Source organism: Microcaecilia unicolor, chromosome 6, assembly GCF_901765095.1.
Source record: "Microcaecilia unicolor chromosome 6, aMicUni1.1, whole genome shotgun sequence".
Classification (NCBI taxonomy): domain Eukaryota; kingdom Metazoa; phylum Chordata; class Amphibia; order Gymnophiona; family Siphonopidae; genus Microcaecilia; species Microcaecilia unicolor.
Window position 1 is genome coordinate 143,186,568 of NC_044036.1, and position 24,995 is coordinate 143,211,562.

At 44.4% G+C, this 24,995-nt stretch overlaps 1 protein-coding gene across 3 annotated transcripts in view; it reads right to left on the reverse strand.

The window, feature by feature from the left end:
• The window catches only part of SETD5 (SET domain containing 5), a 115,581-nt gene that overhangs the window by 41,849 nt on the left and 48,737 nt on the right, over nt 1-24,995 (reverse strand). For all 3 annotated transcript variants that reach the window (XM_030205438.1, XM_030205437.1, XM_030205436.1), the window contains exons 4-11: nt 15,520-15,625; nt 14,781-14,992; nt 14,231-14,289; nt 10,550-10,740; nt 9,576-9,614; nt 8,960-9,202; nt 7,338-7,486; nt 5,334-5,451 (exon numbers count right to left, since the gene is read on the reverse strand). In XM_030205438.1, coding sequence (XP_030061298.1) covers nt 5,334-5,451; nt 7,338-7,486; nt 8,960-9,202; nt 9,576-9,614; nt 10,550-10,740; nt 14,231-14,289; nt 14,781-14,992; nt 15,520-15,625 — 1,117 coding nt within the window. The remainder of the gene's footprint in view (nt 1-5,333; nt 5,452-7,337; nt 7,487-8,959; nt 9,203-9,575; nt 9,615-10,549; nt 10,741-14,230; nt 14,290-14,780; nt 14,993-15,519; nt 15,626-24,995) is intronic.

Here is a 24,995-nt window from a genome sequence, read left to right on the forward strand (position 1 = left end):
CATTACCAGCAGATGAGGTCACAAAAACAAGGCTGCTGCCCCTATATGGATCTCCACTATGGCCCGTGCTCAGTAATGGCAGTCAGTACTGGGACTGTGAGTCAGTGAATATTCACTGGCTTCACCCTCCTCCCATGCAGAGTCCTGGAGTCTGTGAGTACACACTGGCATACAGAGTCCTGTGCTAATTGCTGCTACCACCACTGCTGCAGCCTTCATATTCTGGGAACATGGAGATAGCAGCAAGTGGGTGAATGAATTTTATTTTCATCGTTGCCTGGGGTCATGTGAATTTTTACGTGTAAAAATGGGGTCACCTTGTATAAATGTTTGAGAAGCATCCAATGGATGTTCAATAATTACATTGCTTGATTGACTGCCACACCATTGCCTAATGCAGGCACAATGTCACTACATTCAGAGGAATGTTAGTTGGCTCACTCCACTAAAAGTTGTGGATAAGCTTTTTGTTCACATTTGAAAAAGAAAAATGTTGGTCTTGCCTGCTAATTTTCTTTCCTTGAGTCCAACCAGATGAGCCTAAAATACACAGGTTATGGCCATCCTCCAACAGATGGACACGAAGACATAAGAAGTGAGAGCTCTGTCTTATAAAAGGCACAGTGAAGACACAGTTCACCAATACTCCTGTTATATTTGCATGCACTGCCTCCACTGCAAGCAAATTCCTCTCATGAATATTTATTGTGGATATCCTGAAAATCTGACTGGCTGGGGTGCCTCCAGGATCAGGTTTGGAAACAACTGTCCTAACCAGATCAGTCCAAAACAAAAGGAGGGCAATGTAATCACCCAATTTACATGGAAAACTGAAATCACCTTGGGAGGAAAGGAGGGAACCGTTCAAATTAAAACTTTTGCCTTCATGAAATGCAAAAAGGGAGCTTGACAGGATAAGGGAATCCTCCTGGCCGAGGAATCTGCAAAGACATTGACTTCAATGTAAAATCCTTTAGTGACACTTTCTTCGGTGGCTCAAAAGGTAATTCTGTTAACATTTACAAAACTATATTAAGATTTCAAGTTGAAAATATAGAACATACTGGTGTACTCAAATTAGCCACTCCTTTAAAGGAAGTGTGCATCAGGATGAAAACACACTGATGCTACCTCTAAATGTCCCTGGAAACAGGCAAGTGCTGCCATGTGCACTTAAGGCTAGACCTTTCTTCAAGCACATCTGCAAAAATGGTTACAATTTGGGCAACAAACTCAAAAGGAGATCACTATCTCAGCACACCATAACTCAAAGACTCTCCAGACTCTAGCATAGGCCAAAGAGGTACAGTGCTTTCTTGCCTTCATAGCCTTTGTGCCTCAAACAGCCCCCCAAAATGGCCAAGCCTTAGGACAAAGAGCGAGACTGATTATCCATGAGCACTGGACCTTGCCAAAGCAGTCCTTGCTCCTGATACAATTTCAGTATCTCCCCTATCTGCCAGATGTATCAGACAAACAACGCTACTAGGATCACCAACCCCAGATGAGATGCTATCTTCTGCAACACAACCCAACAGTGGCCATGGCGAAAAGATGTATGGTATGTTCACTTACAGCCACTTCTGAAGAAGGGCATCCAGGTCTGCCAATGGTGGCTTCTTTCTCTGACTGAAAAAACAAGTAACTTTGGTATTTTGCCTGGACACCAAGCCCATCCCACAGGTGGGAGATCATAGCAAAGATCGCTCTCCATAATTCCCATTTTCCCGGGTTCATGTGCTTGCTCATGAAATGCAATTTTATAATTTTAGTTCCCGCTATGTGTGCCACCAACAGAACCTGAAGGTGATATTCAGCCCAGCGAAGTGGCATGCCAACTTCCCTGGCCACTACTCAACTTTTCGTGCTGCCCTGATGATGGACATAAGCTACTGCTGTGACACTGACAGAGATCAGGGCTGCTTTTCCCTTGAAGCAAGTGAAGAAAAACCTCCAGCACCCTCCTGATTATTCAGGTCTCCAAAACAATGATGGTCCATGTTGCCTCTACCTTTGTCCAGCAGCCTTGAGCCACATCTTCCAGACAAGTGTTCCCCAGCTGAGGGGACTCACATCTGATGTGATCATCAGTCAACGTGGTACCTCCAGAAGCATCCTACTCAATAAATTTTAAGAGCTCAGCCACGATCTCATGTTGGCTTTGACTCCTCTCAATCACAGTAGTTGATCATCATAAGTCTGTGACTGAGGTGACCATTGACTTAGCAGAGATACCTGTGGGGGCTGCATAAAAACTCAAGCCCATGGTATCATGTCACAGCCAATGATCCCCAGCATTTGCATATAAACCCAGGACCACTGTGTTCTCTGCCGCATCAGGGTGCAAAATTGAACATGAAGCTTCTGAATCATATACTTGAGCAAGAAACCTTTTTCCCCCATTGAGTACTGAAGAGAGCTCCAAGATATTCAATGGATCAGGAAGGTTCTAATCAGAGCTGTGAAGTTGGAAGCGGAAGCAAATCTGGATGGAGTCGGAGTGGGTAAAATCAAAATAAAAACCTGCAATTGCAACATTATAATATATGGTAAACTTATCATTTTATACATATTAATTTATCTCTTTGTCCTGGATCTAAAAAGTTATATTTACCAGTACTTTAGATCAGAACAAAAAGTTTAAAGCCTAATTGGAGTGGAGCTGGAGTCAGGCAGTAGAAAAATAGAGGACCTGGAGTCAGAGTCAAAGGCTGTATCCACAGATCACTTATGCAACCACAGGAGTCTCCTGGCAGAAACCAAAACCACCACAGGCCTGATTAAGGTCCTAATAAAATCATACAAGGCATTAGTCAAATAGCCCATGCCAGATTCCAGGTGGGCCACCTCCTTCATGTCTTTGTCCTTCAATGCATCCCCTGCCTACTGAATCCAATACAAACATACTCTCCACATGTAAACGCCTCAGACTGCTACCTGCAGACCCAATGCCGCTACCTCAAAGGCCTGCTTGCACAGAGACTCCATCTTATGGTCCTGAATGTATCTTTCAGGGACGTACTACCCTTCACCAGAATGGTAGTTTTCTTGGTAACCACTGTCACTAAGGCGTCCACTTTCGTTAACTTGAACTTTTCCTTTTCCTAACGAAGCAGACATAAAGCTTACTTATGGGCTCATCCCCATAAAGATCGGCCTTCAGAGCATCCCACTCCATTACAATGAGGGCTTGAATTGACTGATGAATCAGAAACACTCTTGTGGGATTAAGAACTCCCTTGAGGATGGGATTACTAGAGGTTTCTGGGTCCTATACTGTAGGCTCTGCAATACTTAGTGCTTCCAATGCCTGCACAATCATTCCCATTGGTTCATCCCTCCAGAAGAGATACACAACTATGGGGTCATCTCTTTCTGCCATCAAGAGATCTCCTGCCTCCAGAGGATAACCAAAGAAGGGTTGTTTCTCTGTGTTGCAAGCTGCTGCAGCATGGAGAGCACTAATATTCTTAAAAACAATCAACAGAACAGCGCCCACCAAAGAAATACATTCTAGGCCTTTTAGCATGAGAAGGAATATCCAAAATCTTAAGACTGCTTCCTGGATCATGAAGATGCCAGGTTCCTCTGTGACTGATGCATGGCCTGATGAATGAGTAGGACAAACTTGGGGGAAAACCCATAGACTTGATGATGTACTACTTCAGTTTCATGTAATCCCGCCTGGGCTAGGAAGAAACCTCTGAGGCTGGAGTGGGTGAAACCCTGCCCCCTACCAGCAGCCTCCTGCCTGGAAATGGCCAGTTCTCCCACCATTTTGCACGATGCTGCAACTGCCTTGGTTAGCAAAAACAGATAGAAGAATGTTTTCCCAAACACTACCCTCCACCCCACCAAGGTCTTCAAAAGATGAACCAAACTGTTGTTCTCAAACATTAGTGTTTCCATGACAGTCGCTGCACTGCCATGAAAAATTGCTGCGTCTGGCTCCACAGTGAGAACAGCGCTTCGCAGATTCCACTGGGGCTTCTGTTACTGCAAGTACTCTCAGCGACATTGTCTCCAAAAACCTTTTTTCAGTCTCTTGTGGCTCAGACTTCGCAGATGCAGAAATTGAATGCTGCACATTGAGGCTTTAAGGCCACACTTCTCCCAGCACTAAACAATTAAGGTAGGAACTGCTGAGCCACTTTTGAATGCCCACACACAGAATTCTGGGTCTGACAGTCCACAGCTCTCCCCAAAGTGCTCAGCAGACTCTGAAGGTCAGAAGTAGAGACAGGTCAGTTAACAAGAACCCCTCTCAGTAGCCTTCAAACAGGGATCTTTAAGGCTGTCTCCTAATTTCTTTAAAGTACAACAAGGGTCCAATCAAACCTGACACTATCTGGCTGGAACCGCAGGGGAGGGATGATTCCAACAGGTATTCCCTGAGCTGCAGGCCCTCTTCATCCTAGGTGACCACTTCTCCAACCGAGTCCAGGAGCTCTCTCATCAGCCCAATTCTGAGCTGCACGGAAGCTCATCAACATCTGCTGGAGAAGGAATACTTGCAAGCCTGACTGCATGGTGACTGTTATAGGACAGAGCTCACAGTTCAGGTCTATCTGCATCTGCTGGGCATATCCCATGCACCCTGGACTGTAGTTCTCGCAACTAAACCGGCATACAGTAGAAATCATTCAGCTTCTTAACCTACAGAAGAAAGCTCCTACTTTTTTCTGCACCTGCAGCAAAAAGATTTTTCCTCGCCATATGCAGGTAGGTATCAAAACCCAACTTACTTTTTCTATTTCACCTTCACACAATAAATAAAGAAGTGCAGTTGCAAGAACAAACCAGGTTCCAGAGACACCTCTACACCAAACTAACCTGTGACTGGATTTTTAGTTAAAAGCCCTTTCTCATGTCAATGAAAAATGGGTTAAATTCACCTCTAACTTTTAACCTGTAGACCACTGATTCATAGAAACAAGGCTGCTCCCCACCCCCCCACCCCCCACTCTGTGGAACCCTATTTTAACTTATGCCCAAATAGTGGAAGTCAGTAGGAAGCCTTAAGTCGGTGAATGCCCACAGAGTCTCCTCCTATCCGCCTGTTAAAACTGAAAACCCACGTAGAGTACTGGTGTTTGTGATAGACAAAACCCTATGCCGAATACTGCTGCTGCTTTCTTGCTTTGGATAAATGAGGAGGGTCTGCTATTTTCTTTTTTCCATCTCGGGGGGGTCACATGAATTTAAGTGTTAAAATGGAATCATAAAGCGTTGCATTTCAAAAACTTTTATCCAATATATAATGAGAGCAAAAGGAAGTCCTAGGTTAACTTTACAACACTGGCAAAGCAGTCTAACCAAGAGGAGGAGTTTACCTCTGCATTGGGTGTACAGGAACGCCTGATAAACCTGGCATCATTGCCAAAGGTGCGAGCATCCACACACATCTCCAAGCCATTGAATTTGGAGTAGAACAGCACAAAGGGGTATGGCCTGAAAAGACAGATATAAAAAAAAATCTTTTAATCTGGTCCTGCATATCATGTCCCAAGTACTTTGTCAGGACTGTAAAGTTAGTTGCTATCCACTCCCAATGTAAACTGCTTGGATATGTATTCCAAGAAGATTGTCATAGCAAATCCCTCAACAAACAAACATTAATATGTGAGACAAAAGAGCACTGCTCTGAACAGCTGGATGCAGGGACGGAAAGATACTAGGATTTTTAGACTCTATCCCATCAGATATCGTAGAGAACATGACATGGACTCCATCCTTTGAAGATAAGAGACATAACTTAAGTAGGTTGTCTCAATCTAATTATACAATAATTCAAAATAAAAATAAAATACATCAAATAAAATAAAACAAAATAAAAATCACTAAGCACCAAACATTTTCCTTTTTTTTTTTTGCATATTTTGCTTTTACCATGTTGTGTTCCTATACTGTGAACTTTTTCATGGAATATGTGACATGAATTACAAACCCCACACTAGATATGGCAGACAAACAACCAAAACAGATGTTATAGCCAGTCAATTCTACCAATAGCAGTTCAGGGTTTAAGGCAGGTAATTCAGCATCCTGAAATACTGAAAGGCGGGAGGCGGCAAGAGAACAAAACACCATCAATGCTACTACCTTCACACTCAGACTAGCACCAATTCCCTCTGCCCTCGGTTTTCCTCTTTATTTTGTCCATGCTTATTTAGCACATCACCCCAGACTGGAATACATGACATTCTTCCCTAAACTGCATTTTCTATAGCAGACACTTGCTTGCAAATCACAAGACAATTTGTTTTGACTTAAAACAGAGCCCTCTCGCTGTGAAGTATAAGTAGTGGGATTATGTCAGCACCACCTAAGTACATAGACTCAGCCTCTCCTTATTCAAAAGGTAAAAATGTTACTGGTTCTGAGGCAGTAAACTGGAAAAAATATAATATAGGTCATTTGAGCAGTAGGGGACGGGACTTGATATGGCACCTCTCTGAGATGCGCAAACCTGAGCTATGAGGATAGAAAATTTGGGGTGGGGTGTAAATGTAGATATGGATGAGAGAATATAATTATTTTCACCACTGCCTTTCTATGTAATAGGCCATTGATCTTACAAATCCAAAGACCTCAGTTTAGTTCCCAAATTTCCACTCCTTGTAATTTTTTTTTTTTCAACAAGGTACTTTATTGAAACGTCAGGCAGTGTACACAGGAGCGTGAAGAAAGGCTTACAATACTCAGCGCATGTCAAACTATCAAACATGCTTTGGTAAAAAAAAAAAAAAAAGTGTTCATACAACACAGTGAATGTACAAATCAGAATAACAGGAGCTAAAAAAAAAAAAAACCAAATATCACAACTTCTGATTTTACACATTTTATTCTCCCCCCAAAAACCACTATAAAAACTCCACTCCTCCCAGCTACTCTGTGTAATTTTGAGCATGTCAATTATCTTCCCTGTGCACTTTAGGTCCTATTTACCAAAATACATGTTAATACATGTATTAAGACAAATGCAGCCCACATATGTTTAGACTTAACTCAGAAACAGGGGAACAGGAATTACAGCTGATCAATTCTAATTTTCATTTACTGGCTTTAAGTCACATTAATCATTCCTGTACAAAATTCTGTTTTGTTTTGGGGTTTTTTGTGTCAACATGTAGACAAGCTGAAGATTTCAACATTTTCCCAAGGTATGCATATTTTATTATAGGCCCAACAAATAAAATGTCAAAATTGCCATCACGTTAGTACTTTTTAAATATAAATACTTTTCATTTTGATTGTGGTGAAAAAGTGAGACCACATTTATCTAAATTTTTACTTGCATTTCTATAGTATGAACCTGAGTTTAAACATATTCTTACTTTTTGAAGAAGTGCCCATTCACTTCGAATTGCTGTCGTAACATGACCTTCCCTCTGTATTCAATGATCAACGAGTCTAATGCTAGCTCCCTTGCTGCCCTAAGAATCTTCCGGTGTTTTTGCACTCGAGTCACTCTTCCTAGCTGCAACTGCAAGAACAACAACAAAAATCGCTTGCTTGCATGGCACAACATGCATTCTTCTGTGATCTGCTGAAACACAAGACTTAACCAGCCATCCATGGAATCAAGAGAGATGGGAAATAGCTTGACAGAGACAGGAACTGCAGCCACAGGAAATGACAAGGCCACGCATTGCCAAGTACAGCCTCTCTCAAGTGTGGCCAATATGGGTAAGGATGAAGAAGCCAGTTAAAATTGATTATTTTAGGAAACAAAATGTGAAATGCAAGAACTGGTAGTGGTGCTCCAAGCCACCAAACATGGTTTTGTTGGAACACCTGGCCTAGTATAGCCATGGCTGAATGTACTCTTTGTTTTAGACACAAACCAGCTTATAATCGAACGAGAAAAACGCCCAAGTTCCGACCTAAATCGGGAGATGGGCGTTTATCTCACAAAAACGAATAACGCGGTATAATCAAAAGCCGAATTTGGGACGCTTTCAACTGCACTCCGTCGCGGATGCGGACAAAGTGGACGGGGGCGTGTCGAAGGCGTGTCGAAGGCGGAACTGGGGCGTGGTTATCACCCGAACAGAGATGGGCGCCCTTCGCCGATAATGGATGCGTTTGTAGCTAGAATTTAGGGCACTTTTCCTGGACCCTGTTTTTTCATGAATAAGGCCCCAAAAAGTGCCCTAAATGACCAGATTACCCCCAGAGGGAATCGGGGATGACCTCCCCTGACTCCCCCAGTGGTCACTAACCCCCTCCCACCACAAAAAAATGATGTTTCACAACTTTTTATTTTCACCCTCAAATGTCATACCCTCCTCCCAGGCAGCAGTATGCAGGTCCCTGGAGCAGTTGTTAGGGGGTGCAGTGGACGTCAGGCAGGTGGACCCAGGCCCATCCCCCCTACCTGTTACAATTGTGCTGCTTAATGCTTATTAGTCGTCCAACCCCCCCAAACCCACTGTACCCACATGTAGGTGCCCCTCTTCACCCCTTAGGGCTATAGTAATGGTGTAGACTTGTGGGCAGTGGGTTTTGAGGGGGATTTGGGGGGCTCAACACACAATGGAAGGGTGCTATGCACCTGGGAGCTCTTTTACCTGTTTATTTGTTTTTGTAAAAGTGCCCCCTAGGGTGCCCGGTTGGTGTCCTGGCATGTGAGGGGGACCAGTGCACTACGAATCCTGGCCCCTCCCACGAACAAATGCCTTGGATTTATTCGTTTTTGAGCTGGGCACTTTCCCTTTCCATTATCGCTGAAAAGCAAAAACGCCCAGCTCACACATTGGCGAATAAAACATGGGCGTCTATTTTTTATCGATAATACGGTTCGGTCCGCCCCTTCACAGACCCGTTCTCGGAGATTAACGCCCATGGAGATAGGCGTTTCTGTTCCATTATGCCCCTCAAAGTCAGTGGTGTAGAGGTATTAATGTTCACTGTGTATATGCCATTTTCAACATCATGCTAAAAAGTTTGCCCTTACCTGCATCTGGGAGCCCACGACTGTGTTATTACAGGTCAATTCTGTTTTATTGATGGTGTCCATGGCAGCAGTTTTGCCTACCAATTCTTTACAGGAACGAAGGTGCCGCTCCAACAAATTCTGCACATCTGCACTGTACTGGTTTGTGAAGGCTTCTTCATACTGATCCGTCCACAGTCGGATCCGGTTTTCCCAGCCCTCTGTGGTATTTTCATCCAGAGTGTGAGCTTCAGAAGGCGAATTCTGTAGAAGGAAACAATGTATTAACACAACATATAGACACACACAAGCAAAGTCTAGCAAACAAACAATCTATGCAGGGGTATATAAGAGAATTACTTCAGTTTCTGCAAAGTATAGAAGACAAAAAGCAATAAAGAGGGAACAAGGCGTTCAATACAATGCCTAAATTAAAGAAGTTTACCTAACCACTGAAATTATTTCAAGTCCTGCGGCAATTAAACAGAAAAATACCAAACGACACATTTAATATTCTATTGCTGTCCCCCATTCTTTCTTCCTCTTGAGAGAACAGGTACCATAAATGAACTGACGAAAGACCAGGAACCATCTCCATATCAAAAAGAACCTATCAGCTGAACAACTCTCAACCTACCTTCATTCTTAAGGACTTCCGTGAGCCTTCTCTAAAAGCCTATAGGGAAAAAAAAAAGGAATAAGATTAAAAAGAAGACCTCAGTGTCTGAATATATTTGGATTTTACATTTATTATACACTTTTTCCAAATGTGAGGGAAGGGACTGGATTTGGATTAAGTTCAAGGTGATTTGTATTGAGATACAGTAGGCTTTCTCTGTCCCCAGAGGGTTTACAATCTAAGTTTGTACCTGAAAATTATGTGGCTTGCCCAAAATCATACACATTTTATCCCTGGCTTCCCTGGCTCTCAACTTGCTGCTCTAACCAGTAGGCTATTCCTCCACTCGATCAGGTACACGAGTTATTTCCTTGTTCAAGAGAGCTCACAATCCAAGTTATACTTGAGCCAATGGAGGATGAAGTGACTTGACCAATGTCACAAAGAGTAACAGTGGGAGAAGCCAAATTTGAAGACTGGCTTGTTTGGTTCATAATCTGCTTCTCTAATGACTAGGCTACTATTCCATTCAAAGAATTCTCAAGCTCCCATTCATCATTCAGAATGAGAAAGTGTATCAGAATAAAGTAAATACATTAGTTTCTTAAGCTGAGCAAAAGCTACATGGACGAAAAGAGGGACATGGGGCACAACAGTCCCTGGAACAGGAAGGTGCGTGCTGGGACTATTTACAACTAGTTTAAGGTACATAATATCTGACCTTCCAAACATAGAGTACTGTAAAGAATGAGAAAGCTGGGGCTCGGAGGGAGTGAGAACGAGAAGGAAAAAGGACAAAACAGAAAAAAAAAAAGCAGTTGTAGCTGTTATAAAAGAAATGCAATGCATAAATTCAAATCTTCTAAGAAGACAACAAGTACACCAAGCCTCAGTCTGAAGGTTTCCTGCACCAATATAATCTACTGGGTTTGTACTTGGGCCTCTTTCTTCTCACATGCAACAGTCCGTATGGTTTCTAAGTTCTCTCATACCTTGATTTTCTTGGTCTTTGGTGCAGTACGAACTTTCTCGGTACTCTTCTTCCTCTTTTTCGGCTTGGCTCTTCTGACCCTGTTGACAGTAAGGGTGATGCTTGTGGGCGTGTGCTGGGTTGCTGTGTAGAGCACCGTGGATGGGGACAGTTCTTCATCCCAACTCTCAGCTGCACTGCTTTCTCCACCTGCTGCATGGAGGGAGAAGGAGGATTCTATATTTACCCAAGCATTGTGTAGTGCAAAGGTGGCCAGTTTAGTTCAGGCTTTTCACTCCAATCCCCTACCTTATAAGCTCCCCAGTATCATCCAGTTGCAGTACCCACATTAGCTCTGACCTTAGAACCCATGCGCCTTCCTGCAGAAAAGCAAAGTTACTCACCTGTAGCAGGTGCTTTCCGAGGATAGTGGGCAAAGTATTCTTGCATCTGGGTGACGTCATCCGACGGAGCCCAGTGCGGATGCTGCCTAGTATACAGTTAGTAGAAAATTCTAGCAGCATCCCACCGTGCGTGCCTTCCCACCAGACGAGCAAGCACAGGTTCCTCAGTAGAATAATACAGCTGAGGGAATACAATTCCTAGGGAATGTGGGAGGGTATGCAAGAATACTTGGCCTGCTGTTCTCAGAAAACACCTGCTACAGTAAGTAAATTTGCTCTGTCCGGGGGCAAGCAGGCCATTACTATTCTCACATCTGGGAATTCCTAGCAACCAAGCTCATTGACAACAACAATTCTAAGACAATAGGGACTTGAAGTCAATCAACCTTAAACTATATGCAATCTAGTTATGGAGGTGCAGTCTGGAACAGAACAAAACTGGACCTAGGATGGTGGAGTTGGATTTTAGACAACAAACAGATTCTGCAGTACCATCTGACCAAATCAGCTGTTATGCCAAATATCCTGCTCAAGGCAGTAGTGAGATCTCAATGTGTGGACTGAACACCACATTGCAGCCTTGCAAATCTCTCAATAGAGGCTGACTTCAAGTGGGCTACTGACATAGCCATGGTGCTGATTATGAGCCTTGACATAACCATCTACAATCAGCCCAGCCTGGGTGTACGTGAAGGAGATGCAATCTACTAGCCATCCCTATTCTGTCTGGTTTAAAAGAAACAAAAAGTTGGGTGGACTTTAGTCCGCTCCAGATTAGAGACCTGCACAGGAATGATTCCCACAGGGAGAGAAGCAGTTCCTGCAGGGTTCCCATGGAAGTGTATGCGGCACTACTGAGTACCAAGTTCTTTGAGTGCTGTCTCCTCCTCCTTGCTTTAACAGCACAGATGTGGAAAGTCTCCATTAAGGAGGTGGTAGAGACACAAATGGTGGCGAAATTCAAAAAGGAGTGAGATGAACATAGAGGATCTATAATTAGAAACAATTTGGTTCTGTAGCCTTTATAGTGTTCCAAATAGCCCTTGGCTCCAGAAGGCTGATGTGGAGATCTGTCTCCTGAGCAGACCACACACTCCCTGAATGCATCCATTGTCACACCTTTTAAGGAGGTAGTATTTGGAATGCAAATCCCACAGTCAAATTGAGCCGAATTGTCCACCAGAGGAAGAACTGAACAAGCTTTGGAGACCACTGGGAAGCCAGACTCCATTCGGCACCTCTTGAATTGTGGCGAGCCATGGGAGTGACATGAAATGTGGAGGCCTTATGGCCTAACAATCTCAACATCTGCCAAGCTGTGACCTGCCCTGAACCTGCGAGGCAAGCACTATCCATCTGCCAGGGGCAGAAAAGCCTGAGCTTACACCACATCTAACAGGGCTCCTATGTATTCCAATTGTTAAGCTGGGAGAAGCTGGGACTTTGAGTAGTGCATGACGAATCCTAGGAGCTCCAGCACCTGAATAGTTCTCTGCATTGACTCTTGCACTCCTTCCCACAATGTGCTCTTGACCAGCCAATTGTCCGGGTAGGAGAAACACAAACTCCCGGTCTGCGTAGCGATACTGAAACTACTGCTAGACATTTGGTGAAGACTCTGTGAGCTGACACGAGACCAAATGGCAGAATGAGATAGTTTATAGTTTATTCAGATTTGTTATACCACCATTAGCTAACTAGCAGATCACAGCAGTTCATAGTCTAAAAACAAATGAAATAAAGTCAAAAAATAACTACAATGTCTGACAGTAAAACTTCAAACTACACATCCAAAACAAGAGAAAGGCAATCAAACAAGGGACGTAAGGGAGCGAGAACACGATTCAGGCTGGTGGTCAGGCCCAAGGCACTCAATGCACCAACTGTGCAGGTCCGTGGCTGAAATCACCCGCTTAAATTGAGTGCACCTTTTGAAGCCACTGGGAGGTGTTCCTAGACACTGAGAAAAGAACCATGGCCAAATTAAATTCCTCAGTCTTGAACATCAAAAAGGGGCAAGGCTCAAATCAAGGTCGGTGCTCAGGCCTAAATGAGGCCTAAAGAGCCACATGAAAAAGCTTGAAAAGACGAAAAATTGAACAAAATAAAGGGAAAAGGTACTAAAAACAAAAACTTTGAAGAAAATAAGAGAAATTAAGGAAAAATCTGCATGGGAAGGCACTGAAAAAGTAACTGTTAACACACATAAAGAGACTACATAAGTACATAAGTACATAAGTAGTGCCATACTGGGAAAGACCAAAGGTCCATCTAGCCCAGCATCCTGTCACCGACAGTGGCCAATCCAGGTCAAGGGCACCTGGCACGCTCCCCAAACGTAAAAACATTCCAGACAAGTTATACCTAAAAATGAGGAATTTTTCCAGTCCATTTAATAGCGGTCTATGGACTTGTCCTTTAGGAATCTATCTAACCCCTTTTTAAACTCCGTCAAGCTAACCGCCCGTACCACGTTCTCCGGCAATGAATTCCAGAGTCTAATTACACGTTGGGTGAAGAAAAATTTTCTCCGATTCGTTTTAAATTTACCACACTGTAGCTTCAACTCATGCCCTCTAGTCCTAGTATTTTTGGATAGCGTGAACAGTCGCTTCACATCCACCCGATCCATTCCACTCATTATTTTATACACTTCTATCATATCTCCCCTCAGCCGTCTCTTCTCCAAGCTGAAAAGCCCTAGCCTTCTCAGCCTCTCTTCATAGGAAAGTCGTCCCATCCCCACTATCATTTTCGTCGCCCTTCGCTGTACCTTTTCCAATTCTACTATATCTTTTTTGAGATACGGAGACCAGTACTGAACACAATACTCCAGGTGCGGTCGCACCATGGAGCGATACAACGGCATTATAACATCCGCACACCTGGACTCCATACCCTTCTTAATAACACCCAACATTCTATTCGCTTTCCTAGCCGCAGCAGCACACTGAGCAGAAGGTTTCAGCGTATCATCGACGACGACACCCAGATCCCTTTCTTGATCCGTAAGACGCGACCTCTCAGCTCAGCAAATAAAAACAGGACTAAGGAACCAGAGCTCATGCGTCGGGCGGGAAGGCACCTCAGTACCTTTGGATTGAAATACTAACTGCATATGCTAGGTAGCATCCGTACCGCCCTCCATTGGATGATGTCACCCAGATGTGAATACTAATGGCCTGCTTGTCCTTAGAGAAAAAATTCTAACCCCAAAACTAAAGACTGAAAAGAGCTGCACAGTTCCACTAGGGCAAAGAAAAAAGTGCAGAGCAGAGCACAGAAGTGCTTTCTCTTACCTGAGACGTTCTCCTGCTTCCTGTGCTGAAGTCTGATCACTTTTCCTCTGTTCACACCCCTGCAAGTTAACATAGATATGTGATTACAAGATAGACATGCAAAACCAAAGACAATATTACTCTCCAAGTAACAATAATTGACCTTTGGATGCTCTAAGCTACAATTATTTTTACACCACCAATATACACAAAGCATTCTTCAGGGAGCTTACGAATTAAATAAGCACAAGGTGGTTTAGGGGCTTGATTGGAATAACAGAGCAGAGAATAAGACTATCACAGACTAACTAGAGTCAGCATTCTGCTGGAAAAATAAAGTACTGAAGTGTCACACAATGAAAACCCTCTTTTTGTGACAGAACTCAAAGACTGGTCATGTCCTGTAAAGAGTCTCAACACTATCTGTGTAATTTCTAAAATCTATTCATAAAAGGAGTTATGTGTTGACCATCTGGTGGTCATCAATGTATAACTCCTTTGCATATCAGGCAGCTAGCGTGAAAGTTACCGTTGAATGGCTAATTTAAGACAGTGAAAGAAGGAAACCCACCTGCACTTCTCACACTTCAGGAGGAAGCCATCTTGGGGCAGGCTGCAGTGACACCAGCTAGGGATGGAATCGCCTTCTGAAGATGTGTCACTGTCTCCAGAGTTTTCCTCATCCTGTGAATGCAAGCCATTCAGCTTTGCCCGGGGAATGATGGCCTGGACTGGCGGGGAAGCAGGAGGTGTTGGTGGGGGCGGAGCTCCGTAGTTATGATCCTGGAAATACATGGGAAGTCTTGCCAGTGAGGTCTGAGGCATATGTGCTTTCATGTGACTTAACTTTCTTCGGCAGGCCACAGCATGACCCACGCAAAAATGCAGGCACATATGTTCTGTAACATTACTATATAATCTTTTGAAAAGAGACACACGCTGTAGCTATACCACAAACTAGACTCTGGGAGTCTGAAAGTGTTATAGGGTGGAGGAATTATAATTCACATTAAAGAGAGAAAATTATGTAAGACACCATTACTCTTTAAGATATTGTTAAAGATGACAGAGTCAAGTATATTCATCCACTACACAGAAAGAGAACTGATATTCATGGTTTCACAATATCAGCTTTACTCCCTTTGGCTCTAAAGCAGGAGCAACTATGTTAGGCTGCACCATACTGGGCTTGTATGATGCAGAACAGGGAACGAATTTGGAAAGCTCCCCAGTAAACTATATGAATGTAGTAAGTTACACAAAGTGCTCAGCTTTAGAAAATACATCTGCAAAGCCAGCAGAGTACTCACAGCATATGGCAGTCCTCGATAGCCATGACTTTGCATACTCCCATAACTGTGACTGGTGTAAGCAGCCTTCTCACAGACAGCTGGACTTGCTTCCACTGACTCTGGACTGCAGAAACCACCCAAATACAGAAACCATAAGTACACAACATGCCACACAGTAGTATTTTTTTTTATGTTACTACATGGACATAACATTCTAGTACAGAATATAAACATTGGAAAACCATCTGTGTAGACTGCTCTGCATTCATAAACATCTAGCTGTGTTCAATTCCCAAGTCAGCTAAAGCTCTGGTACTTCAAAGTAGAGAGCTACACGGGGACAAAAATCTAACCCCTCCCCGCCTCAAGTAATCTCCTCCATCTCAGTCCCCGGCCCGCCCTGCCCTGCCCCCCCCCCCCCCCCCCCCAAGAAAGCCAGATTCTATAAGCAGTAAAAATACTAGTGAAAGTAACATAAATCATGTTCTTCCGTACTCTGCTAAATACAAAATTAAGATACACATATCCATAAGCACCATGTCCCCCTCCTGAGGCAGGCCTGTGGCCGAAACACAGTACTGTGTCGAGTCTGTGAAATAAAGCTGTTTTTCTACCACCATAATCCTGTTTCCCTGGAGTCATTGGTCCACTTCCCATTTCCTATCAGATTGTTTCGCTTTTGTGGGAGTTAGTGTTCATCCACCTCGGTGAATTGCCTCCTCCTTTATCATGTCCCCCTCTCCATCACCTTCTATCCCATGTGCTCTATTTCCCCTTTTCCCTTCCCCATTCCTCCATGTATGTCCTCCCTACCAATCTTTTTTCCCTCTTCCCTGCACCCACACTTCCTCCACCCTTTTTACTAAGGAGGTTAGATAAAATAGAGGGTGAGCCCATCTAGCTCGTTACATGGGCTGAAGCCAGTAGGCAGAGATTGCCGCCACACTGGTTCACCCAAAACAGCAGCAAACGATACTGAAAACAATAGCAAAAAGATTATTAGAAATAAGGAACTTTTTTTTTTTAATTTATAGAAGTCTTTATTAAGCATTGTTAACACATAAAGCATATTCAGTTCAGTACAATACAATTTTGAACAAAGTATATTATAACTAACATTAAATACTAAACAAACAAATATTGGGTACATTGTACGTGTCAGCTGTATATCAACTGTCAACTTGACTTCAAAATTTTTTGGTTTTTGAAAGAGATACTTCCCCCCCCCCCCCCCCCCCCCGAGCCCAAACCCACCCACCCTTCCTCAGATCTCATATCCCCCCCCCAAACCCCCACCCCCTCTGCTCCCTCCATCACTCAACAATATATCAATCCACCAGAACATACATTCAAAAAAGGTGTCCATATCTTCTCCCATTTCGACAACAGTCTCCTTTTAGCAGCCGTCAGTCTCTCCATCTCACAGATATAACGCACCCTAGTGATCCACCCTACTAGAGAGGGGACCAGCGGCGACTTCCAGTTTTGAGCCAAGTTAAGTCGAGCTGCATGCAAGGCCCCCCTCACAAAAAACCATTGATGAGATGACAAACCCTCCGGCCTCTGCCCCAGTAAAAAGACCAGAGGATGCCAGTGCACAGATTTTCCCACCCACACCTGAAGACGTGACTGCACGCCTTTCCAATAGGCCTTTGCTTTAGGACAGGACCACCAAATATGTCCCATGGTCCCCACTTCACCGCATTGCCTCCAACATGTTTTTGTCACTGTAGGAAACATGTGATTCAGACGAGCTGGGGTAAGATACCATCTGTAAAACACTTTAATGACATTCTCTTTCATAGGCACAGCTAGTGATGATCGCAATATCCTTCTCTCCAATTTCAACCACTCCTCATCCGAGAGGACAAAGTGCAGTTCCTGCTCCCACTTCCTCCTATGCACTAAAGAAGGGTTTTGTCGCGCCGCCAGCACTCCATACAAATAAGTAATCATCCCTTGCGTACTCCTAGGAGTCACACAGATTTCCTCCAACGAGTGCACCTCCCTCCGTAAACACTCACCATATACAGGCCCCTTCAAGAAATGCTTCCGCTGCAGGTAACCGTACTGATCACTAGGATTAAGTTTATAATCTTCCATTAATGTCGCAAAAGGGATCAGATCCTCTCCAATATGGAGCTGCCCTAGCATATCCAGACCCGCTTCCGCCCATCTACAAAAAGGCGTGCTCCCCACTCCCGGCTCAAACATAGGATTATCCACTATTGGTGCCAATCCCGAAACAGGAGGACAGCGATCTGGAAACATAAGATCCCAGTAGTCAAAGGTGGCCTGTACAACTGGAGGAAACCGAGCATCCTGTCCTCGATATTTATCCGCGAGCCACATTAAATGCCCTAACTTACGGGTACCCACCAGAGACTGCTCTATATGTACCCACAGTTTATGGTCCTCACACCTGAACCATTCGACAGCTGACCTGGCCTGTGCAGCACCGTAGTACCAATACAGATTAGGTACCCCCAGCCCTCCAACCCGAGTACTCTTATATAATAAGGCCCGTGGTAAACGCGGCCTCTTCTAATTCCATGTAAATCGGATCAACATATCCTGTAAGCTGGACAAAAAGGACCAAGAGACCCGCAATGGCAAAACTTGAAATAAGTACAAGAGGCGCGGTAAGATATTCATTTTAATTGTCGCTATCTGGCCCACCCAAGACAAGCCCATGGTCGCCCATCTGTCCAAATCTCTACGTAAAGCCTTCTGAAGACCCGGGTAATTAACAGCAAATAATTCAGACAAGTCTCCAGGAATCCTAACCCCCAGATACCATATATCTCTGTCCGACCATTTAAAGGCAAAAGAAGTCTTCAACACCTCTCTCATCTGTGGAGGGATCCCCACCTCTAACCCCATGGACTTAGAGGCATTCAATTTATAACCAGATATCCGAGAATATTGCTCTATTTCCTTGATCAAATTGGGTAATGAGATCAAGGGCTTGGTCAAAGACAGGAGCACATCATCCGCAAATAATGCGATTTTATGCTCATGGGCTCCCACGCGTATGCCACTAATGTCCACATTTTCTCGTATAGCAGCAGCTAACGGTTCCATAGCCATAGCGAACAGTAGCGGGGAGAGCAGACAACCCTGTCTAGTTCCCCGTCCCAAGGAAAACGCCCCAGAAAGCCCCCCATTAATTTTAACACAAGCCTGCAGCGAAGTATATAACGCTTGAATCCAGGACCGATATAATGGACCTATCCCAAATCTATGCAGGACAGAATCCAAGTACCCCCAGTGAACCGGATCGAAGGCCTTTTCAGCGTCCAATCCTAATAACACCATCGGACAGGCCTTCCTTTGAGCAGCATAAAGCAGGTCTATAGTTCTGCGTATATTATCCATTGCTTGCCTCTGCGGAACAAAGCCAACCTGATATGGGTGGATTAAATCAGGAAGAACCCTCCCCAGAGCAAGCACCTTGGCTAAAATTTTTATGTCTATATTCAATATAGACATAGGGCGATAAGAAGCACAGTCAGTTCTATCTTTATCAGGCTTTGGGATTACCGCCACCCAGGCTTCCATCATCGTCTGGGGGAAGGATGCTCCGTCCCTGCCAGAATTAATTACCAGCACCAAATAGGGTGCCAACACATCTGCGAAGGTCTTAAAAAACTCATTTGTGAAGCCATCTAAGCCCGGCACCTTCCCCGTCGGCAGTGCTTTAATTACCTGCAACACCTCATCTGTCGTCACCGGGGTATCCAGCTCTAACTTCTGTTTTGCAGACAAAACTGGCAAATTCCTATCTTTCAAATAGCCACCAATTTCCCCAGTCTGTACAGCGGCATCCTCCATGTAGAGTGTCTCATAAAATTTAGCAAAACGCTCCCTAATCTGGGCAGAGCAATGCATCATGAAACCCCCGTCATCCTTCACTCGCAGGATTTGTCTATCTACTCTCAACTTTCTAAGTTTTGCAGCAAGCACCCTCCCAGGCTTATTAGAACATTCATAGTGCACCTGCCTCAAACGTGCATTCACAAATTTCAAACTTTCATCATGCAGCACACTCAACTCCAGTCGCCCTGCTTGAAGCTTTCGATAAGCAGACACGGAGCCAGAAGCCCTGTAGGCCTGCTCCAAGACACTTACTTTTTCCATACACTGATTCAAACGTTCTTTATGTACCCTGGATTTCTGACTAGCACATTTAATAAAATATCCTCTCAATACTGCTTTAAAGGCATCCCAGACAGTACCGAGAGGCGGCCCAGACTCAAAGTTGTTGGCAAAATACTCCTTTAAGACTGGTATAAAATTGGCTACAATATCTGGGTCCTGCACAAACAGTTGTTAAATGTCCATCTGCAATCTCTAGTTTCCTCCCTCAATGAAGGAAGAATTGCCCAGACCGGAGCATGATCAGATATTGTGATAGAACCTATGCCAGTGTCACCTCCCCCCTCTGTCAAAGTTTTATCAAGAAAGACATAGTCAAGTCTAGAGTAGGAGAGATGAACATGGGAATAGAAAGTGTAATCTCTTCCCCTTGAGTGTCCCAGCCTCCACCCATCGTACAGACCCATAACATCCACAAAGTTCTTTAAAGCCTGAGAAATTTTATAATCAAGAGGAGCAGGAGAAGCAGATCTGTCAAGCCCCGGCTGCGTGGTGGCATTAAAATCTCCTGCCACCAGCAATTTGCCTCGAGCAAAACTCTGTAGCTCCCTTTGAAGGTAGACAAAAAATTTCTCCTGCCTCTCATTCGGAGCATACACACTAACCAAGGTATATTCCTCCTGTTCCAACGTAACATGTAAAAAGAGAAATTGGCCCTCAGAATCTCTCCTCAAATGCAGTATTTGTACCTGTACATTCTTATGAAACATAATGGCCACCCCTCTTTTCTTAGCCCCCTTTACATCAGAAGCAAAGTACATCTTCGGGTATTGTCTAGAGGATACCACTCCCTCATGTCTTTTTAACAAATGAGTTTCCTGCACAAAAACCACCTGTGGGTGCAACAAGCTGAGTTCACGCAGCAGAGCATGTCTTTTATATGGAGAGTTCAGCCCTTTTACATTATAGGTAAGTATCTTAAAATTTGCCATTTGTTTTTTTCTGGTAAACAAACATGCATAACGAAAGGAGCTTACCCCCTACCCAACCCGTCCTCCCCCCCATCCCCCTGAACCCGTCCCTCCCGAGTAGTCCCTCCTGCCCCCCAAACAACAAAACCCCAACAAGCCAGAGTTCACTATCCCGTTAAGAGCCCTTCACCCATCCCTACCCCCACCCCCCCACCCCCCCGAATCTCACCTCTAGCAAAGGACAATACTCCTAAGCTAGGAATAAAGAGAGAAAGAACTCACGTACCCTGACAACTACCCACGAACCCCTCCATCCACAACCGCCACTCCCAGCGCTGCATCCTCAAACAGATCTATCCTGGTCGCCCCTCCCACCAGGCTCCCCTTACACACTCACCCTACTGGCCCCTCACTAATCCTGCCACCCTTATATTCATACAAATCAATTTTTACAGAACATGGTAATGTTGCAAACCTGAACATATAACAGTGTACACGTGCTCACTTAGGAACCAAATCCACTGTTTTAACTGCAATACAAGGACACCTTAAGTCTACAATCCAGTCAAGAAGCAGATCTTGTGCTCTTGGGTTTGCTCGGCACTCTCTTCCACTGTTGCAATTTGGCACGCATTACATCAGCTAACTCCGCTGCTGGAGCCTCTGTTGTCACCAACCCCTCGTTTTTCAAGATCAGCCAGACCTCCGCCATAGTGCGAGCCCGATGCATTTTTCCTCCAGCCAAGAAACAAAGGACAAATGGAAATGCCCAACGATAAGGGATCTTGTGCTTAATTAATATCTCCAGGGCAGGTTTCATTTCTCGCCGCAAAGACAGGTTATGGGCAGACAAATCCTGGAACACCTTCACTTGGGCTTCATTGAAGCCTATGTGCTGGGTCTGTCTTGCACACTGCAACACCTGCTCTTTTGCAGTAAAAGAGGCAAAGCAGACAACAATGTCTCTGGGTCTATTTTCTAATTTTTTCCCCAGTGCTCTATGGGCTCATTCAATGGCAATCTCCTCAGTTCCCAACAGCTTGCCACACAGGGTTTTCACAATAACAGCAACATCCTCTTTGTCCCCTACCACCGGGACTCCCCGAAATCTTAAATTGTTTCGTCGCCCACGGTTTTCCAGATCGTCGACTTTAAACTGCAAGTCAGTGTATAAGTCAAACAATTTCGTGCAGCGCGCCTCAGCATCACCAAACTTTACCTCGTATTCGTCCACTCTGCCTCCCAGCTCACGTAGGTCCACTCTCAGGGCATCCATTTTCTCCAAAATCTCATCTTTAGAGCTTTTAATTTCCGCCCGGATTTCCATCAAGCACTTTGTCAAGTCTTTGGCAAGCCCGCGCTTCACAGAGACTGTGCCAGTCTCGGTCAGCGACGGAGCCGAGTCGGAGTCCGAGTGCGAGGCAGGATCAGACGCGAGCACATGGCGGCGCAAGTTCTTAGCCGTTTGCCAACTAGAATGGCGTTCGCTCTCCTTCCTCACAGTCGCCATAACCGCTGGAAAAAATTACCGCGACTGCTTCAGCACAGCAAGTGGTACACTACGCCGTCAAATGAATCACGATAAAGGAGCGAGATAGCGCTATTATAGCTAATAGAGGAGTGAGGTATGTCGGAGTAACGATCCTAGGCAGCCATTCAGGTTCGTGACGTCACTTCCTCAATAAGGAACTTTTTTTATTTAAACATTTATATCACATACTATCCCAGTCTAACTTGGGTTCAATGTAGCTTATATTTGAAAATACAGTTAGACAATAGAATTCAGTTATATCATAGGAACAAGTAGATGGATATGTCTGAAACATTTAACAAAGTTGAGATTAGCATATATACCCAACTGGGCATTTTAAAAAAAGCAAATGCATTTTTATAATATACCACTCACTGCAAGTAAGTCTCCCTATTTTAATATTCCATCTTTTGTTTGTTTCGAGGAAAAGACTTCAGACACTCAATTCCAACTGTGCTAGTTTAAGTAGCTCAGCGGACTGTGTCGCTCAGCATCTACTCTGAAATGTTTTTTTTCATGAGGTAAATACGCTGGCGAGTATCGTCATCAGTCAAAAAAACCTCGCTTTTTAAATTAATTTTATCTCTTTCTACTGATTTTGTAGAAAATAAAGTACCCAGACAACAAAGGTGGGAAGAAGTATTTTATTTTGAATATATTTGGTGGAATATGTTAGCTTTGGGAAATGTGCATCATAGATGTCTTTGTATTTTGTTTTCCAGTACAAGAGGAAATGCATTTCTGTTTTTATTTCTCCTATGCTGTGGTACATGCCTAGTTTGATTTCTTGGGTTTGGCAGTTCAATTTTTGTCTTTATGTTTCTAATTTGTAATCCCTTGTTCTGTATTTAGTATGTGACCAAGGTGTGGTATTCTGCTGGCAAGTAGTTTCTGCGTAAACTCTGTAGCAGCCCCACATGTTCTGTTTTACTAGTAGTAGGTGTATTGGTATTCTGAGGCCCAATGTAAACATGTGAAGTGCTGCCTGTTCTTAAGGAATCAGTGCTACAGTTCTATGGTAGATTTGCTACATGTACGTTGAGGTAGGATTTTTTTTTCAGGTTTTGTGTTATTTTGTGGAGAGATTTATTTAGCTATTACTGAGATAACATGAGATAACTTGAGAATCAACATTTTAAAAAAATGTTGGTATGGTAACGTCCGTGGCGGAAATGTGCTACTTATGATCTGCACCTGTTGTCGGGGGGGGGGGGGGGGGGGGGGGGTTAGTGGATGCAGAGTATGTTTACATTTAATACATAAGAATTGACGTGGAGGGGCATAATCGAACGGAAATGCCTATCTCCATGGGCGTTTATCTCCGAGAATGGGTCCGTGAAGGGGCGGGCCGAACCGAATTTTCGAAAAAATGGACGTTTTTGAGCTGGGCGTTTGTTTTTTTTAGCGATAATGGAAACTAAAAACGCCCAGCTCAAAAACATCCTAAGCCGAGCCATTTGGTCGTGGGAGGGGCCAGGATTCATAGTACACTCGCCACCCTGATATGCCAGGACACCAACTGGGCACCCTAGGTCAGTGCGGTGGACTTCAGAAAAAGCTCCCACATGCATAGCTCCCTTACCACGGGTGCTGAGCTCCCAACCCCCTCCCCCAAAATCCACTACCCACAAATGTACAACACTACCATAGCTCTTAGGGGTGAAGGGGGCACCTACATGTGGGTACAGTGGGTTTTGGAGGCCTCCCATTTACCAGCACAAGTGTTACAGGAGGGGGGGGGGATGGGCCTGGGGCCACCTGGCTGAAGTGCACTGCGGTACCCACTAAAAGTGCTCCAGGGACCTGCATACACGCAGGCCTCTAGGACTGGTTGCTGCTATATAACATTGGCACACCAGTTGACACCTGAAGACTAATCTCTCCGAAACGTCCTTTATTGGAATAACCGCCTTTACTCACAGTTAACTGCAGATCAGAGGTTGTGCCCCACTGGCAACGAGTCTCCCTGGTACTGAGATGAGCAGTAGGTCAGAGCTGGCAGAATGCTGTACAATGCCCTCTTTCAGCCACATTCAAGGGAAGAACTAAGTTGTCTAGCGTGGCTAACGCAGGAAAGGGAACTAAAACTGGCTTACAAAAATGGCCACTACCGCATGGACTACAACAGGAAACACAACAGGGCACACTCTGACCCAGTAGGCAGGAGGAAAAGCACCATGGGAGAAGAGCCTACCAACTACCATGTAACAGAAGCTAATGAAATCACGGAGCCCAATACCCTACACCCACTACAATGCAATGTTGATGTGACCCTGTACTGCACCCGAGAGCCACATCTGACCCAGGGAAAGGCTGTGACAGGATCGAACACATTCTGCTCTCATGGAGGTGGGTACGGCATTTGAGGCTAGCATACAGGCTGGAAAAAAAGTTTTTAAAGTGGGGTTTTTTTTGGTGGGAGGGGGTTAGTGACCACTGGGGGAGTCCGGGGAGGTCATCCTCGATTCCCTCCAGTGGTCATCTGGGCAGTTGGAGCACTTTTTTGGGACTTGTTCGTGAAAAAAAAGGGTCTAAAAAAAGTGACCCAAAATCGCGGTAAAAACGCCTTTTTTTTCTGATTATCAGCTGAAGACGCCCATCTCTCCTCGGCTGATAACCACGCCCCAGTTCCGCCTCCACCACACCTCCGATACGCCCCCGTCAACTTTATTCGTTTCTGCGACAGAGTGCAGTTGGAAACGCCCAAAATCGGCTTTCGATTATACCGATTTGGGCGCCTTTGCGAGACAAACGTCTATCTCCCGATTTAGGTCGCACTATAGATGATTTTCTCTTTCGAAAATAAGCTGGATACTGTATCAGACCAAAGATCCACGAGGGTCATATACGCACTGTGTCACAAATGCAAGCATTGTCAATCAAGTGTGTGTCCT